General features: G+C 35.7%; 1 protein-coding gene across 5 annotated transcripts in view; it reads right to left on the bottom strand.

Moving 5' to 3' along the window:
- Nucleotides 1-129: 129 nt before the first annotated feature.
- Nucleotides 130-19,837, bottom strand: part of LOC145960400 (uncharacterized) — a 114,767-nt gene continuing 95,059 nt past the window's right edge. For all 5 annotated transcript variants that reach the window (XM_083079832.1, XM_083079831.1, XM_083079830.1 and 2 more), the window contains exons 5-12: nt 17,571-17,735; nt 15,542-15,680; nt 13,899-14,119; nt 11,676-11,995; nt 9,548-11,080; nt 8,965-9,124; nt 8,719-8,887; nt 130-8,380 (exon numbers count right to left, since the gene is read on the bottom strand). In XM_083079832.1, coding sequence (XP_082935958.1) covers nt 8,194-8,380; nt 8,719-8,887; nt 8,965-9,124; nt 9,548-11,080; nt 11,676-11,995; nt 13,899-14,119; nt 15,542-15,680; nt 17,571-17,735 — 2,894 coding nt within the window. In that variant the 3' untranslated portion in view covers nt 130-8,193. The remainder of the gene's footprint in view (nt 8,381-8,718; nt 8,888-8,964; nt 9,125-9,547; nt 11,081-11,675; nt 11,996-13,898; nt 14,120-15,541; nt 15,681-17,570; nt 17,736-19,837) is intronic.

Raw genomic sequence — 19,837 nt, 5'->3', positions numbered from 1 at the left:
AAAAAAAGTTTCTATTAAAAAAAAATTATCTATTCGAGATATTTTGTAAAAGGCACAAATCGAAGCAAGAAGCGTTACTTCGCTTTTTAATAAAAAGGACTTGGACGCGATAAAGAGACGCTCGGCAGGTTTGATCAAATAATTTATTAAACGTTCGCCATTTTATAGTAATTTACAATGTTACAAGACAACGACGTGCGCTCACCACGTCGTTCACGGTTTCTGCGCTTGGTCGCGAGATATTTACGTCGGTTGTCTGTGAAAAACACATTGCGGTTCTAAAACACGAATGCGCAGCGGGGACGAGCGAACGCGAATGCGATAAAGAAAAAGGAAAATCCGATCGAATACACGGAGGCAATACGTGCACGGTAATAATGATATAACGTATTTTTTTTCTTCTTTCGTCGCATGAAAGAAAAGGAGAGAGGAGCGAATTATCGCTTCACATGTGTGCTCGTCCACGCCGCGATCCGTTCGCATCATTTAATTCCCAGTTTTCTTTTTTTTCACTCTACGAAGCTTACAAATTACGTCTAAAAGTAGTATAGTATTTGTACGAAATATACCGTTGAAAGTAACGCGTGACACCTCGAGGAAGCACTCGACTGCCGGTGAAACGTGTTTCGCTGTTACGTGTGAGAGAAACGCGTGGTCGCGCAACGACTAAACAACAGTGGGAATCACCGAAATTTCCACAGAGAAGTGGCATCGCCACTTATATTTTTTTTTCTCGTACGGATGGGTGAGTTGCGTTATAAATTAGTTCGAGTCCATGCGAGCGAGAATGCGCCAAGAGTGTCAAGTCATTTGATTACATAAACGCGATACTCAATCTTGTGACTAAACTGGAGTCGATTGCTATATTTGACATTATTTGAAAAATTAAACATTGTAATTTATTGATATATATTATATTACAGGCAACTTTTGGATATTTTCTTGAAAAAGTGTATTATATATTTATAGTTAGAGAGAAAGTGAAATATAACATTAATGGCTATGTGAATTTGTTATATATTAAAAATTAATATCGCAATTTTTATATTTATTTTATATTTATTTTCTTTTATTCATAGATTATGCACTAGAGTTGTGTAATTGAATCATGACATCAAAGACGAAAAATGTGATAACGTTTATAATTGATAAAAAAATTTTCCTTTTGATTCGAAAGCAAAATTTTTTCATCGATTATAAACGATTTCGAATTTGTCGTTCGATTTCAAATTGATATAAAGAGCAAGTTTTTTTTTAATATTATCCAAACCTGCCATTTTCATTAAAAGCGGAGCTTTTTCTTTCAATCTGCAAATTCACCAATTTGGGATCGATTGCTATTTTCCGAACAAAAATATCGAAGCAATTATTATCTTCGATTTATGAGCATATTTTTAAATTCTTTATGGAGGACAATGATTCATTTAAAACGCGTTTCTCGTCTCCAATACACTTGACACCATCGCGATCTCCACTCGAAGAAACGTGCTAATTATGTCTACGAGTCGTGTCGTGTCGCTTCGCAATAATTATAGATACAGACAGCACGGCTTAGGAACGATCCTGCGGATCGCGAGGCGATTTATTCGCTAATATGTAGATGCACACCCGTTTCGAGGATAAAAAAAAAACACAGACGGTAAAACGATCGCAAAAAGAGTTTCCTAGGAATGCTCTCTGGCACTTGTATTATCTTCTTGTTCCCTGTCCTCCACAGAAGTATCACGTATTGCTCTGTACCGTACGTGTAAATTGTATGCGTGTCAGGATCTGCGTGTGTACCTGTTGTGTAAGAGTTTGTATATGTATATGTATGTATGTCTGTATACCGTATTTATAATTATTCATTTTCTCTCAATCATATACATATATATTATTTATTCTAATTACCTAAATATATATATATATTTATATATATATACTTTGTCATATAATATATATATTATTTATATACCTTTATCTCTCGGCTTTCGTGTAGAAATAATACCTCTTTCTTTCTTTTTATTGTATTTGTATGCTCGTGTGTGGCGTTGCCGTTCAGTTTGCCGTTCGCATTTATTCAAACGAGCGATCTCTAATCGATACTAATTTCGAGAGAACATTCGACGCCGCAAAGTTTTCTAGAGTGTTAAGATAAAAGAAACAGGATTCGTGATACGATGAAAAAGGTTTATATTTAACGTCTTTCGTCTAATTTCCAAAAGCTCTGAGTGCATAAACAGACTCGCAAAGAAAAAAAGATTTACATCGTTTATCCGCCATACACTGTGCAAGATTCGTTTTCGCTAATCTTGATAAAAATTCTGAAAGCTTAACATATAAATGTATAGATAGCGGTTCTAAAATAAAATTACATACAATTAAATAAGAATCAAACAAAACAGAATATCTTATTCTCCTTAATGTAATTCCATGTGATTTCTTAAATCAAAAGATAACATTTTTGTAAATAATTCACGGAAATAAATTAATTTATAGTAATAAATTAATTTAGCTTTTTCGCGATGTGAAAAGCATATAATGAATAGGGAGTCAATTTTTTATCATATGGGGAGACACAATTTTTCTTTTTCTTAATAATGAAATGACGATGTATAGATAGATATAGATTTTCGAAAATTGATGTTTTCGAACGTTTCGCGTTTCTCAGAGTTCATATAATTAATACTATACTTGACACACATCTGTCTCGATACTGTGAAACTGTATCTATCCATTTATTGGTATAATCGGAATAGATACTTTAGTAAGACACTTGGTATAAATTAGATTTCTTGTTTATTTCTGTTTCAACAGATCTCGACTCAAGACGCTCTGCAATGATTTACAAGCATACAAATTCCTAGACGTGCCTCGCTTCTCCTAGAAACGCAAGCCGTCTGCGAGCCTTGCGCATTTTCCCCATACATTTAACGCGATAATTGATATAGGGAGAAATAAGTATAATTATTCTAGCAACGAATATATAAGTAGCAGTATGTGTGCTACATCGAAAAATCGCAAGTACCTATACGAGAAACTTATCATTCATACGTAAATAACATTCTCTTAAATGTAACAATAAAATAATTTTTTGAAAAAAAAAATAAAGCAATTTTTTTTCTTTTATTTTTGCCATTTAATTGATAACTGCGAGAGAACTATGGTTAGATTATTTAAATATATATTTATATTTAAATATGTGCAATCTAATAGATCATACAAAGCGTTATTAATTCATTTATTCTTTGGAAAATACTTTATGATAAACTAAAATATATGTTTTGTATATATAGATATAGGTTTGTGAGCAATATTTTCAGCCCGTCTTAATAAGCTTAATATCTCGTTATTTCAAGCCAAGCAATAAAATTATACAATGTATTTGCATTTACAACTACACTGTAACTTCATTTGGTATTTCAAAGCATTTTACGGAAATATCTTAAAAAAAGTATTAATTATATACATCAAAAACATTGATACTTGAAAAGCAATATAGATAAATAAAAATGTGACATAATATAATATAAATAAAAATCGCAACGCTATACAAAATTATTTTCTTTGCAATAAATGTTTAGCATCAAACTGCTAAACGTACATATATATCTTGGAATATAAAAATCAATACCAATAATCCCAAACTTTGTGCTTATTCAAATCAGAGTAATCAGAGAGTAATCAATAATAATTCACGATATTGACTATAATATATACACTCTCTTTTTTTCGCGATATACAAAATATATTTATATAAACGAGAGAAATATGCAATGCAGGAGGAGGCATATACAAGTCTCGCAGCAAACGAGAACGAGGCACCGCCTACGAGTACAATTTCTCTCTCACTCTCTCTCTTTCTTTCTGTCACTCTCACTCTCACTCTCTTTTGCTCTCTCTCTCTCTCTCGGCTCTTCTGTTCCGACAAATAAATCATAAAAATCGAGCATCCGCACGGCAAACCACGTAACGCCGCGTAATGAAAGTTTATTGGGTTAATCGTTCGTAAACAGCGACCGCGTTCTCGAGATCGGGCAACGATCGCGATCCGCACGCCAATTGATAATTTTTTCTTGCCACAATTCTCAATCAAAATTGTCGGAAGTATCGTCGTTTCAATTCTTGATTTGATATACGGATTAAATGATATTGTAATTATTCAATCTGTCATATTCGAGATTTTATCCTTCGCTGTTTCAGTATTTTTGCTCGCTGTATATAATTGATCTGTATATAATTGATGATATAACAAATATATATATTTTTAATACATTGTGAATTATAATTCTTTCTATTTCTATTTCAAATTTATGAAAAAATTTATAAAACATAAACAGTGTTTTGGGACATTTTCCAAACATGTTCGCATTATCCAGGCTGATTTTAATTTAACCAAGTATTTAATTTCTCGATTAAATTAGCTTTGACTTTCCTATCAATATATAATGTTTCGTTTTATAACAAAAAAATATTATCATTAAATATGTATATAATATAAATTTGAGAAAAAAAGAAAAAAATTAATCTCTCACTGATTTGCAATACAAAAAGTAATAAAAAGTACGTATTTAATATCTCCCTTTCGTTAATAATGAATGTATATAATCGCCCACTATATTTCATAACATAAATATGATGATCCCTTTACACCTTATCAATTAAGGATTAACATGATGAATATAATCGAACGGGTACTCAATATGAGTCAAATCATTCCTAGTCACGCTCGTACATTAATCGACATGGTATCTCGAGCGCGACTTTCGCGCCCGATCTCGATGAGCGCGTACAGCCGACACTTGTTGCATTTTGATTAAAGCGGATGCAAGGAGGGAGCGGGGCGGGCGGGGGTGGGTGGAGGCCGCGAACCTCGCGCACCTCCGCGCCTTACGAACGACTAAGAGCGATCCACCGCTCTCTCATTTCTCTTGATGGAAAAAGTTTCGTCGGCTACGTAAAATGAACAGAGGATATGCATTGTGTGCAATGTTCCCATGTTAACCGTCGTTAAATAGGTAAGTTCCTCAAAATTACATCCGCATACCGGCTCAATAGAACCGCGCGCTTCTTTTCTTTCCTTTCTTATTTTTTTTAAGTATTATTACACGTACGAGATTTACACAGGCGCGCGCGGTCCGCCTGTCTTGTTTCGACGATCCGGTGAGTACATTTCACTCCGGCGACACGACACAGTCGCGCACGTATATTCGACTCACCCTTTCTCTCGTTTTCTTTTTTCTCGATATTTCCGACGATTTCACGCTTCTACCTAAATCACACATTCTTCTTCCATTATCTGTATTATCCTTTTCTTAAAAAAAAAAAAAAAGAAACTATTTCTTGCATTTCTTGGTTTTCACCACTCTCTTTCTCTTTCCCTGCCTCTCTCTGATCTCACATTTTTCTCTTTTGCGCGTTAAAAAAGAATATAAAACTACCTATAAAAAGATTACGCAAGAATCCGATGAATTACCGACAAGCGCCGCGATTCGCATCCCCTTGGGATCGGCGTTGTTTCTTTGGAATTTCTTTCGTATTTAAACATGTAAGGAGAGCACATATACATATCTATATCTTGCGATTTTGGTGGACACGGAGGAAAGCAGAAATGCGTTGCGCGAGGATCCGGCGTGTCTTTTGTTTCGTATTGTGTTCGATTGAACGATGTCTATCGAAATTTACGCGTTATATGTATGACGTTTATGTAAAACTATAAATTACAATATCTTATATATCAAATATGTCGAGCGCATCTCATCGAGTGTGTGCGTGTTATCCAAATACATTATGAGATACACATCGAATCGCAACGAAAAAATTTTGCAAAAAAAAAACGTTTTGGTATCACGAAACATGATCCTGTACAAACATGACCCCGACTTCCATCTTTCTCTCTTTTTCTTTCTATCTTTCCATCATATTTTCAATTTACTCGCTCATTTATCTGACAGTGCTCGCGTCCTTTTCATCCATTTTTTTCTTCTTTATTTTCTTCGCACACATTTACATACATAACGCGCGCACGCTCTTTTCTACTTGTATATTCCTCATTATTTTCTCTCGTAAAATAACTTAATATCTATGTCCAATATATTAGATATTAAATAATAACCATATTATCAATATATTAATTTTAAATAATATGATTTCCAACAAATCGCCTTCTATACTTAACAAATAAAATCAACATGATTCGAAGAATTCCCATTAGAAATAATTACTTATCGATGATCTTGTAATAAATTTTGGTACGTCAATAATATTAATGATCTGCATACGAAAAGCTTCTCGTCATTTGTGAATGTTTTTTTTTTGGCATTCTTTCTCTTTCTCTTCCTTTCCTCTCTTTCTCTCTACCGCGAGTACTGACTAATCGCTAACATTGTGGATTCTTTATAAATCAAGATTACATATACTAAGTTATAGGCGATAATATACAACTAGTAGTTTTCTCTCCTTATGGAATCTTAAAAATCATTATGAATCAAAATAGACAAAGTAATCGTAAAAAAATAGATCAAAACTGCACGTAGAAGCGACTCGCGGTGCGTGACAAGTCTAAAACATAAACGTCCCTGGCGGTTAAATGTCTGTGCCTTTAGAATTCTTGGAAGGAGTCATCGTATTAAAAAAAAAAAAGAACAAGAATCTCCTTGATAAGAACAGATGCAATGTACTTAGAAATGGCTCGAACCGCAATTTTTCTCTTCAAAAATGCTTTGATCCTCGCTTCACGTTATTAAATACATCAAAAATATTTTTTTTATATCATTATTCTTATATCGCTTTTCAAGATTGGAACATAAGATCTAACGCAACAACTCTCTCTCTTCCTACATCAATAATAGATTTCTCAATATACTTTAAGATAAAATTCTAAAACAAGATATTTAAAGATATTATAATAAATGGCGACCCATCACATGCAAATGTAATCTAATTTTTCGGATGGGATCGAGCCACTTCTAAACTTGAAGAAATATTTTGTTTGCACTGTTAGTAAAAATGCATCTTATCCATTACAATGATTGCGTTCACGAAGATGGCATATGTGCGCGAATCGGGTTTCGGGGAGAAATCGCATCCCCGAGACAGATGCAAACACACTATGGGAAAATGGAAGTGTAATGTCACACGCGCTTGATGTTCATGCCCCCTCGTACGAGATGCTCATAAACATCCAATCGAGAATTCGATAGAACATATATCTCACTGTTCGTGCTTAATAATGTCGCAATTTCGTCCCCACTTTTGATTCCTTATCTTTGAAACTGTTCGTAGGTTCCCTTCAAGTTAAGGCGCCATAACGCACGCTGACGTGACTGCGTAACGCACAGCATTTGTACCTCCTATGTGAAAAATATTCATTTAAATGTTGTGTAAAATGCTATCTCACAAAAAATATTATTCTCTCTATAAAATTGTCAAATCCCACTAACTCTCGCCTAGAAACAGCTTATACACATTATCGAAATACGTTGGCTTGGCATTCGTGTCGGCGGAAAGCGGACAGCGCAGGCGCGATCGAAGGTTCGCAGTCGCCCGCGAGAGGAACATACGGATAATGCCACTCTTGGAAAAAAATATCGTCCGGAACTTGTAATTGATCTATACATGTTTCGGCTTAAACGAGAGTGCGCTTGGCGCGCCTTCTCGCGCTCGATCCACCGACACAAATTCGATGCAACGTCTATCACCAGAATTAATGAACGATTCATCATGATTTCTGTGATATCGCAGACGAGCAAAATAGAAAGACTGATTAATACAAGCGATGAGAAGAGTAATCTTACAATGTGTGTGTGTGTGTGTGTGTGTCATTTTTTGTTATGTGTATCTTTCTTGACGCCAAGTTTTAAGAATTCTTTTACGTTTAAGAATGAAAGGAAATCCGATCGTAGTTGAAACACTCGCGAGCATCTACTTTTTCACTTTCTCGCAATTGTTTTTGGGCAAAACTGAAAACAATCTCTTCACACAAAAGGCTATTCTCTTAGCAAATAGAACGCAAAAAGTGCAAAGAGTAGAAGATGTGCTCGCGATATCTAGATAATTAAAAAACAATCGGATCTCGTTATATCGTTTATATTACCTCATCGAAATCAAGATAAATCGATCAATAGCGACGCAATTATTCTTGAAAGGAGACCTGCGGCCAGTTTCAATTGTGTGATCTAAGCTTTCTCGGTTTGCATCTTATAAGAATTCGAGTCATCCGGGATTCTTCACGAGCTTCTTCCCGCGATAGTCGTAAACACGTCGGCAGAAAAGCACCATGTCCGATGGTACTGGTATAGGCGGCTGCCGATTCTCCCGTGGATACACTTGGTCCCCTGGCGGAACTATCAAGCCAGGATTCTCTAAGCCCTCTTCGATCCTCCGTAAGTTTTTACGATACCTATCGCATAAAAACATCATCATGTGCAATGATGTAGATAAACCGATGCTGCTATTGCTTAGGGGGATAAAAAGTTACGTCTTTCAATTTTAACGCTTTGTAAACTTGGCGAACAATAAAAATTTATATATAACAACAAACTTCGATATTAGCTGATTACAAACTAGAGATTTGAGCAGCACGTACAAAAAAGCCTTTAACATTATTTCAAGATGTAAGAAAAAATTTGTTTAATTAAACAAAGAATATTAAAAGTTTTTGTGAACCTAATTTATTCAATCAAACGTATTCGTTTGATACATAATTAATATTTCGTCAACACGGTAGAGATTACTCACCGACAATACTCATTGAACGTCAAGATGTAACATTTGTCTTCTATGCAAGCGACGCTATTTGCATCCCGATGACGCGAAGCAAATACCTCGTCCTCGCTGTCGTGCGGCGTTCGACCCTGCTCTGTGTGCTCAGGTCTGTAGTACCACAATAACGAGAACATCATCTCACCTAATGAAAGAAGAATAAACGTGATATTAATCGCGAATCGAGATCAGGGAACTGTTCCCGCGATCAAAGATACCTACCGTCGTCCGGATTCTCCCAGAGCGCGGCGATCTTTGCTACATACGGTAAATCGCCCTTCCGCGTACCACTCTTCAGCAAAACGCAGTCCCGAGGTCGCAATACGTCGCCGCTCTCGTGACTCATACTCGCGTAACATCGCCGTATGGCTGTTTCCTCGTTCTACGGTACATTTCAAAATCAATCAGATTCTCCTCTCTATCGAGGAATCTAACCGATATGATAAACTGAGTCAACTCATAGTGGTGGCTAACGTCATCACATGGCAATGAATGGAAAAAATGCCAAGTAAAACATGTAATTATTTGTAGAATATTTTTCTTAATTAAAGCTCGCGAAAATAAACTTTTAAACTCACATCTTGTAAGAAAAGAATATGATAATTTCTCTTCTTCACGAAGATACTTATATGAAGTTTGTATACAGATTCTATTAATCAGATTTTTATATCAATAAATAAGTAACAATCAATTTTCTCTTTTAATCTAGTTATTGCTATGTGATGAGTACAGCGAGGTTCTATTTCCTCAAACGATATCAAGATTCGAATGAAATGTCCGGACCGAAAGATGTAATTATCCTTACCGTTAAATAAACTTTGGCTTCAAAGGGCTCCCCCTCCCAGCTCCACCCGTTGTTCCACTTCGGTTTCAGGAACGTTTTTCTTGTTAACGTCAGGCTCTCGTTTCCGACCGAGGAATTCTCAAGCTTGCAGCCCGACTTTTTGGCGTTCGCCGTCTTTTTCGCGTTCTTCCGTTTCTTCTTAATTACCGAAGGTTTCTTCGGATCTTCGCTGACGTCGCTCGCTTTGGTCTTGGACGCGGTATCGCGTTTCTTCGAGCCGTCTCTCGCTTTCGAATCTTGCGTCACCCTGGTTTTCGTATCCTGGGCTTTCGTTTCTGCGAAGGTTTTAGCAACCTTGCTCTTGCCGCCCTTGATCTTAGCGTCCTGCGAAATCTTGGATTTCAGCTTCGCGTCAGCTTTACTTTTAGACTGACCACCGCTCTTCGAGACTGTCTTCGATACCTTCTCGATAAACTGTTCCTTCACTTGATCGAGCTTCTTCGCGATCCTCTTCACCGTCAATAATGATTCCTCTTTCATGTTTTTCTTCTTCTTCTCCACGCGTTCGCAGTTTTTATTCTTCCGATCCTTTCTCTGCGTCATCTGCAGACTCTGTTGTATCACATCGTCGATAGTTTCCATTATCGAGATATCACTGGCAGTCCGCTTCAAACAATTCATGACGCTATTAGCCGCGTTCTGCTTGCCGCTCTTCGCTTTCTTCGTCTCGTTCGCACTCGGCGTCTCTGCCTTACGCTTTTGACCTCGTGGTCCTGCGTCTTTTTTCGCTTGCTTCTTCTTCGGAACGTTCGTCTCGGCTTTGACGCTGTCGGTTTTATTCGACAACGGCTCGATCGGAGCGATGACATTGGGTAATCGCTCGTTGCTCGAATCCTGAGACGAGCCGACCGACAAAGCCCTCTTGCTCAGTTTCCTCTTTTTCCTGCTGTCCGATAAGCTGTCCAGCGAGAGTTTCCTCTTCGTCACCTTTTGGCACTTAAGCTGCTCTTCGGCCTCGACCTCGGCCTCGATCTCGGCCGCGACCGGTCCCTGCGTGATTTCCTCCTCCTCCTCCTCTTCTTCATCCTCCTTATCGTCGACGGTCTCTTGCACAGTCGGTTCGTAATCGGGCTTCTTCCAATTCTCATCGCCGTCAATCACCACCACGTCCAGCTCCTCCTTCACGTCGGGATCACCGTCGAGCTTGTCGTCCAACACGATGCCGGAATCCTTGTCCATTTCCAGTATCGCTATCTGGCCCTCCTTCATGCACTGCTCACACTTCATGATGTCGCACTTGTAATCCGACTCGCATTTAACGACATTGCAATTGGCGACACATGGCAGCCCGTCGGCGATCTCCATGCTGCAGGACTCGCATTTCACATTGTTGTTTTCCAGCTTAAAATTGTGATACTTGCTGCTGGGACAAGTCGCCGCCACCGATAACTTCTCGGTGGGCGATAGCGTTTCCATCTTGACTTCGCAGGTAGACGTGCATGCGTTCTGACAACCGCATTTCCTCAGCGTATCTTCGGTACAATTTTTCTCATCCTGTGGGGATGGCAAAAAGCAAATTTGCCGATTTTCATGCAACTCTGTCTCTCATTATCGCGTGTAATAAATCCGATTGTAAAAAAAAAAAATTCGCGAAGATCACTTTCAATTATGTTAACTATATCGCGACATAAAAAAATAAAATAATTTTCTTTCGATATAAATCAAATTTATCTCTGATAAATTTGTTCTAAGAGGATCACGTTGTATTTTCACGCGAAATTTAAAAATTCGTCTACTTTTTATTTTTTCCAAAGTGATTTTTCTTTTACTAAACTTGTATCAGTTGAAAAATAATTTAATAAAATAAATTATAAAATTTCAAGAGCACGAAAAATAATAAAAATTCTTGTGGTTGATTTCAAATAAAATTTTAAAATTTTTAGCGTGCTTTATTAGGATATTAATATCAAAAATGGAAAATGCTTGCTTGAAGATACTTTTTTCATGCACAAGAAAATATCGTCATTAGATATTTTCGACACATCTATTAACAAACAATCAATGATATTTTTAGATATCCTGTTTTGAAATTGAATAAAAAAATGATTAATCGCGATCTTATATAAAATTCAAAGACACTACAACATACCTTACTCCTACAGTCTTGGTTCTGAAGGCGATTATGTCCACCGACTAGATTGTGCGACGGTGGGACCGAGGGGGGTTGGTTCTGATTTAGGTTGCGATGAGTGTTGATTTGGACCCGATCCGTATCCCAGGCATTGGCACCGTGAGGGGGAGCTAGCCCAGCTAGCCCCCTCGCCGGCGAGGGCGGACCTACCAAAGCACTGGGTGGCAATGACAGACCGGGCCCCGATACCACTGGCGCTCCCTTACCATTACCAATAAGGGCCCCAGTATCCACGTTTTTTGGACACGATTGCATCGGGCATGGGCAACCCTGAAAGGCTGCGATACAAAAGAGTCGAATGAATAGGAGGAATGGTTTTCGTCAGTTCGAGAAAACGCATGGCGGATCCGAGATAATTAACTCGAAAATAAACAAGTAAACATAAAGTTTATTTAAATTCTTATCATTTTCGACTAACATCATTTCCTTTGAAGAAAAATTTTTCCTCGCTTATACACTTATTCCGATAATAGTTCCATTGTTTACTTTTAATAATAATAATTTTTAATAATAATTGCTATAAAAATTGCTGAAAAAATAATAATATTTGACTTATTATGAATATTATATCAAATATTAATGAAGATTATTTTGAGATATAAACAATTTTTAAATAAATTATTTTGTATAATTTTTAAATAAATTATTATCGAACACACAAGGATTGCTTATATAAATTATCGGGATGACATTTATGCAAAATGAAACAAAGAAATAGAAACTCAACTATAATTCGGCGTATTTCCGGTATCGCTAAAGTGATAGAAAAGAACAAAATGTCTTCGAATGAGAAATATTTGGATGAAGATATTTTCGACTTACAACGAACGTTATCCGTTATTATTCGTTTGTTTCTCAGAACAAAGGGACGATCGAATGTAGCCACGATCTTTCGAATTTTTCTTCTAATCGATTTCATGATAAAGAAAAACGGGAGATAACTCTCGATCACGTCACTAGCACGTTGCGCTCTCGGACATAGTTTCGTGCACACTAACTGAAATGGTCATGTCTATTGTCCTTTTTGCCTTTTCCCTTAGCCCTCTAACGGTTGCAGTTAAAACTCGAACTTTTTACGCATTTATCTAGGTATATATGTACCGGGAAAGAACTACGCACGCGCAAAGATCTATAATAGAATAATTTAAGATTCTCAAAAGTTCTATCTTTAAAAATGATTTTAATTTAAAAAATCGTGATGCAAAGAGCTACATATAAGCAAAACTTTAGAAATTTATAAACTTTTTAAAATCTCTAGATATATACAGTACCGAAAAATATTGTACCTCCAAAAAATATAAAAAACGAAAAAAAAAATTTTTTTATCTTTTTTTATCTTTTTATCAGCTTTTCCTCATATACATAAAATTATTTTAAAGCATAAATATACAAACAGTAATAAAATATAACTTAATAATATTCATATATATTTTTGTTCATTAAAATAATGATTTCTCTGTTTCTATAAATGATGCAAAACTTTTGATCGGTATTATATGTATTATAAATCGGGCGTGTATATAAAGCATTTTTGCAAAGAAAAGGAAGTTTATTATAAGTGAAAATCAATTATCATATTTAAACATTAAATAATTCACGTTGAAAAATCAAATAAAAATACATATTGGAAAAAATTAAAAGTTAATTTAGATTGAATATCTAGTGAAAAATGACCTGAATATTTTCTACAAAAAAAATGTTTGAAAAAAATTTCAAAAATTCCTTATCAAATAAATTTAATCATTCAGAGATTAAATCATACAATGACTAGACGCACATAATACAACCTATTATATCAGAGCTTTTAATCTCTTACAATGATAAAGTTATTTATAACGAACTGATGTAAATAATAAATATTCTTCTGGACAAAAGAATACGTTATATACACTATAATAAAGACTATATTTACAAGAGAGAGATAGAAATCAATTAATCTTGCATTATTGTTGGATTATACACACTTGCTCATTTTCTTTTCGATTACTTTTTAAAAAGAAAAAAAATCAGCTCATTAATACGTATCAGAGCTTTGTCTCTCTCAACAGTTTTCTTCCGTATTAAATAAATTTCAAGAAATCTCGGGATGAAGAACGAGAAAGAAAGAGAGGAAAAAGTGAGGTGAAATGTTTGAATTTTTCTTCATAGTGCAAGGTCATACGCGGCACAAATGATACTTACGGTCTACGAAAGGTCTTCCCTGAGAATGCAGATATGCCGGATTCGGAGGTGGCGGCGGATGAGGTGGCGGAGGGTAACCCCCGTAATAAGGTGGCAGCGGATATTCGCCGGGTGGTGGCGGAGGTGGCTGATAATCAACGACTCCGGGGCCACCCCCGGCGGCCCCGCTGCCCGGCGGCGGTCCGCCTCCCCCGCCTGACTCCTGATAGCCATAGTATTGCCTGAAAAGATACCCTCTTATGGAATGTACGTTGACAATCGAAAGAATATACACGACTGTCCCCGCGTGTCGAACATTCGCCGCTCTTATCGGCCGCCGTTCTTATTGTGTGTACAAAAGATATGATGAGGATAAAGTCGCCAGAAAACGAACACGAACGGTTGTCTTGTCAGAGACAATCTTACACAAAAATCGCTCGCAACCGTGGCAAGAATCTAATTTCTATCGTCACAAAAGAATTATTCAGGTCGCCCGCATAATTTGTCTTTGCTCGACAATCTCTTTGATCAATTTAAGAAATTTCTTCCCTAACATCGGGGCATTAATATTATCGGATTTATAAAAATTCCAAATATTAAAAAGATTGACTGTATATATTTTTTAACAAATAGACTATCAAAGCTGAATAATGTACTTGCATTCTTCAAATAATTTATAAAACCTTACTTATACCTTTAATTTATCATTTAATCGTAAAGATATAAGAAAGAATATTTCTTTCATGTGACAATATCGAATAATTGAAAAATTATTGCATATCGGTCACCTAAAATTCCGCGATGTTGCGACAAAAACCAAAGTTCACCACGCTCTAGTTGCAACTTTCACTTCTTCATCGAAAAGAAGATAACGATGGTTTCAGAAAGTCAGCACCATCTGTGACCTAAATGCATTGCAATGTGACAGGATACGCTTTATCGCAGACCCATTTGTTATCGAGATTACTGAACATTAAGAGGACATCGAAAAAGGTAATAACATCGAGATTGCAATTATTAAATTGCAGTTTCTTTGCATTTCCAGTAAGACAGTAATGCCGTGTTAACGTGCATATGCTCATTTTATTTCATAATAATTTTAAAACAAATATGTTAAAAAGTTTTTGAAAATTATTAAAAATTAGAATCTTATATAATGCATCTTCCTTTTTTTAGTAATGTCAATTTTCTCTCTCGTCAAAATTAATAGAAAACAAACGATTAATCATGTGCGTGGGCGAGACAATTTCCATGCCATGAAACTGATGATGTTCAACACAAGATACAGCGTGCTTAATTTATTATACACGACTACTGTGTTTGATAATCAACATATATATAGACCATGTTATTTATCAAATCCACAGATTCCAAGAAGCGAATTAGTCAGGAAAAGAAAAGTGCGTAACGACGCATTTGATAACGTTACAATAAGACACAGCTGCCGTCCACTTTTCGTATCATGACGTAATAAACGTTAATAACGATTACGTAATGTAATAACCGAAATTTTCAAAATTGAGGTGTTATTTAGTAGCAAACAAATTCTAGGCAACGTTACGGAACGACGCACGCGTTGTTTCAAAGGGAAGCGCTCGCTCTACCTCTCGTCTCTTCTTATCCGTGTCATCATGCGAGGCGTCGAACGCGAATAAATCTCTTACCTTCTGTAGGTGGGCGGGTATTTGTAGTAATGCGGCGGATGGGCGTGAGGATGCGAATACGTCGGCGGATAACACAGATCCGGATATTGCGGCGGCGTGCCGTAGTACTGCGGGCAATACGTCCTATAAAAGCCGCCACCTGTAACAAACGATCGTTCATTCATTCTTGCGTGTGTTCCATACGATCCGATAGTCGTTCGCGCCGAGTAAACTTCGGCTATTCGTTCGATAATTACTAATTACACGCATCACTTTGCGAGCCTATTAAAGAACGATATTATTATTCGCCGAGAGAGAATATCCTGTCCGTACAATTGATGTTTAAGCCCGCTTTAGACGATCTATATAATTCGCAATAAAATTTCAAACGGAATTCTACTTATAATTTTATGTGTATTTTTTATTTCTTTAAATGTTTTTTGTATCATACGATAATTTTGTCCTAAATTACAGGTCTAAAACAGACTAAAATATCGCAGGAAGTTTAAATCTTGAAATAGAAGTGATGTTAAAAAATGATGAGTGTGTATTTCAAAAATATATGTGTGTTTTATTTCTTTAATATTTACATGACATGAAATTATAAATATAATTTTGTCGAATTAATAGGTCGTCTAAAAAATAGATTAAAATATCATAGAAAGTTTGAAATGGGAGCAATGTTAAAAAATGATAAGCTTAAGTGAGTAATCGCATTGATAATGAAACACGTGCGGCTAAATTGGAATTTAATACATTTATATTCAATAGTTTAGAGGAATCTCTTTTTAAAGACCAACATTTGTCATTAGTCAGTTATCAACGACATTAACGTAAAGACAACCTTTGTTTACGAATGTGCTATATTATATTTTCGATCTCGATATAGCGGCTCGAAGGCTATATCGAGGATACTGATATCTCCATCCAATTAATTCGTGAGTGCTATTAGTCCCGCGCTCACGTCAATGCGCTCCATAATTTTAGAGTCGCTTATTATACGCTAATGTCTATAATATCGTAGCGCAACACACTATTTATACGCATAAAAAATATAGAAAAATATCCTCCCTCGGTTTAATTTGGATCTGACGCGTCGTTTTTGTCCGATTTAAAAATGGCTAATGCGCATGGCTTTTTACATCTTGATGCAGCGCGCAGCTTTTACAGCAACATTTACGATTCTTTGTCGAAATGTAGAAAAAAATTTTTTATTAAAATCAAATGCGTAATCTCATTCGTTGGCAGGGAAGTTTTCGTGAATTTCAGCAATATGACTCGTTTTGAGTAAAAAATTTGCGTAAAAAGGAAAACTAAAAATTGTTGACGTAACGCAAAACGAATAAAAAAGAAATTAAAACATAAAAAATAGAAGAATTAAAACGGTTAAGCTGCACGTTTTTCATCACGCGTCACTTTTACGCGTTGCAAGCTTAATATGCACCTGTGCGCACCATTAATGCATTTCCAACATAGATAATCGCGCTATGTTGAACGTTACACGATAAAATCGTTAATGCAAATGCGAGATCTGACACATTCCCCCAGCGAGACACATTTGTCTGCGCGGCAAATCTGTCTGATAGACCGAATTAGCGAAATCTATCTGATATGTGAAATGTGGAGATTACATTAAGACGCGAGTCATGCGATGTGGCTCGATTAATTGGCGGCATTCTAACAAAATTTATTTTGAGATGCGATATTACTCTTCTCCACATCGATGACAGATTTTTGTAAAAATTGACTCCTAAGCAAAATTTAAAATTTGTATCTTGACAGAAAAAAATGAATCCTAAAGAATTAAAATAATCTTAATAAAATAAAAACAGAACGTAACTAAAAGCACTTTATAATTAAAAGAAAAAGTTTGATAATAAAAATAATGTCATATTAATGCGAGAATATGTGAATTTCAATATTATATACAATAATTTCTTCTTCTGTAAAAAATTAGAAAAATAATGATAAAGAATTTTCCTTTTCTCAACAATATATTTAATTACTATTATTATTGCGTATTATCGTATATTAATTATTAGTAACATACCTGTACTGCTTGTGCCTCCAGAAGTCGTGGAAGTGGCAACCAGATCATCCGAACCCTCTGAATTCTGTGGAGGTGTGGGCGTCGGTTCCGGAGGTGGACCCTTGACGGGCGGTAAGGTCGGTGGTGGTGGGTGCTGTATCAGTGGACCAGCCGGCTGATAATACCCTGTGAACAAAAGAGCAAGATGTGCATTTTCCTAACTGATCTTCCTTCACTCCTAATTTTCGATCTTTGAATCGCCTTTCAAATCATTATACAATCACGTTTTATCCACATTATATAAGATGTTCTTTTATTAGTTTACAATAAAAAGTCTATATATTATATTTAAGAGATTGTAGTTATTATGCATATAACTTGTGTATATATTTTTATATAAAAATCTTATTATTATATTTATGGAGCAACAAATCGATTTAAAATAAATTATTGTTTTTCGAGATATTTTATATTTGAGAGAATCTCTCATGCAAAATTTTTATATTTTATCAATTAATTATTCGATCTCTGCATATATATATATAATCAACCAATACGATTTTCCGATACAGAGAAAATATAATTTCCAGGATTTTAAATTTATAGATTGTAGAATTATGCGTACGATATAATTTTTACAATTTTAAATATGCTAAAGACATATTATAGGTAAGAGATTATATATAAAAGTATCGTGAATCAGAGCGTTGATAGGATAATATCAAAACATTATACTTCAATAGTTGATAATCGTGGGAGTGCGAATAAAGTCGCGTTAAGTCGCTTTAAATCCTCCCGTTCGTTCAAATTTATCTCTCGGCCTCGCGTTACGTGTTTCTCAACATTCGTCCTGATTCGTCGCGATTTTGCGGATCGCCTATTTTAATGAAAAAAAATAATTAAACTTTCGAAGCAACACAGACAGGGGCCGCGCACGTAAATCGCATCTCTTTTTTCATTGTCTTTTTTTTTCGATGAACGAACGAACGAACGAAGCCGGCTTTTTCCATGTGAGAGAAACCGACGATGCTTCGCGATCCTTGTGTTGCGTATCATCGATTATCTGAAAGATCGTTCGCCACTTACTTCGCCCAATCACGACCTTATGTAGGTTAAACGCGCCTCACTCGTACGCACACACGCACCGAGAGGAGATGGGCGCAGCATCCGAGACGATCTGATTGGAGCCGAGCTGAACGGATGGGGTCTCGCCATCAACAAAGTGATATTCTTCTTTTGCCATAATTTTCTCCATTTATGATTAATAATTAAACACCGATCACATTATATTGTTAATAATTGCATGATTAATAAAAATGTTTTGTATAAAAGATTGCTTCGGAGATATTTATAATCAATTCAGTCTTCTTTTTAATTTTGTCATCGATTGATCGATAGGAAATTGATCGATTAATACAATTTTTCGTTAGTCAATAATTTCTTATCCTATGCTTCTGCCACATTCAATTTTCCGACTTACGACGTAAATCCTTGGAAGATATCAATTGAGGAAGATAAGATGAAAGATAAACTTCTGTACAGTCTACTAATGTGATTACTACAGTTATTGTGATGACTCTCAGCAGCGTACATTTTTTCCATTTTTATTTCAAAATATGCAAAATATTTGGATTAAAGAGACCGGATGGTTTTTTTCAAAATCGAAAATAAACTTTTTACTCCATTTTGCTATAAAAATATGTTTACAATTTTAATTATAGCGCGTTTGTCAATCCATATTTACGCGTGCAACGCGATCGCTGATAACGTCTATATTAAACTTTTCAACTTGGTTGCACAATTGTATCAGACATCATTGAACACCGCAGCTTCCGCGGGATACATAAGCAGAAAACCAAAGTTTCGCAAATGCGCGAGGCGAGCGAAACAACAAACGGCTTTCTCGAATCCCCTTACCAGAGACTTGCGTGCAGTCTCAAAGATAAAGACTCCGATGATGTCACTCGGTTATACTTACTCGCGCTGTTAATGTCGAAGTTGTTATTAACGGACTGTAACCAGTGACGGATTTAAAGCTACAGGCATAACTTAAGAATTCTACAAAAAGCATCAGTATTTCCTTATTCTTACTGATAATTATTTACAAGTAATTTTCGTACTAATATAAATAATAATACAACACGTTAATTAAATAAGATATAATAATAATAATAACAAATATTTATAAATTTACAAAATAGTATAGATCTTCTTTTAGATCTTTTAAAAATGAATCCATTATTGAAATATGAAATATTCGACTGCTGCAGATCGTAATTTAACGAAAT

Source organism: Camponotus vicinus, unplaced genomic scaffold (genome assembly GCF_025532165.1).
Source record: "Camponotus vicinus isolate PSW18456_S1 unplaced genomic scaffold, iyCamVici1.0 SCAF_10, whole genome shotgun sequence".
Classification (NCBI taxonomy): Eukaryota; Metazoa; Arthropoda; class Insecta; order Hymenoptera; family Formicidae; genus Camponotus; species Camponotus vicinus.
This window is presented reverse-complemented; position numbering and strand designations above follow the sequence as displayed.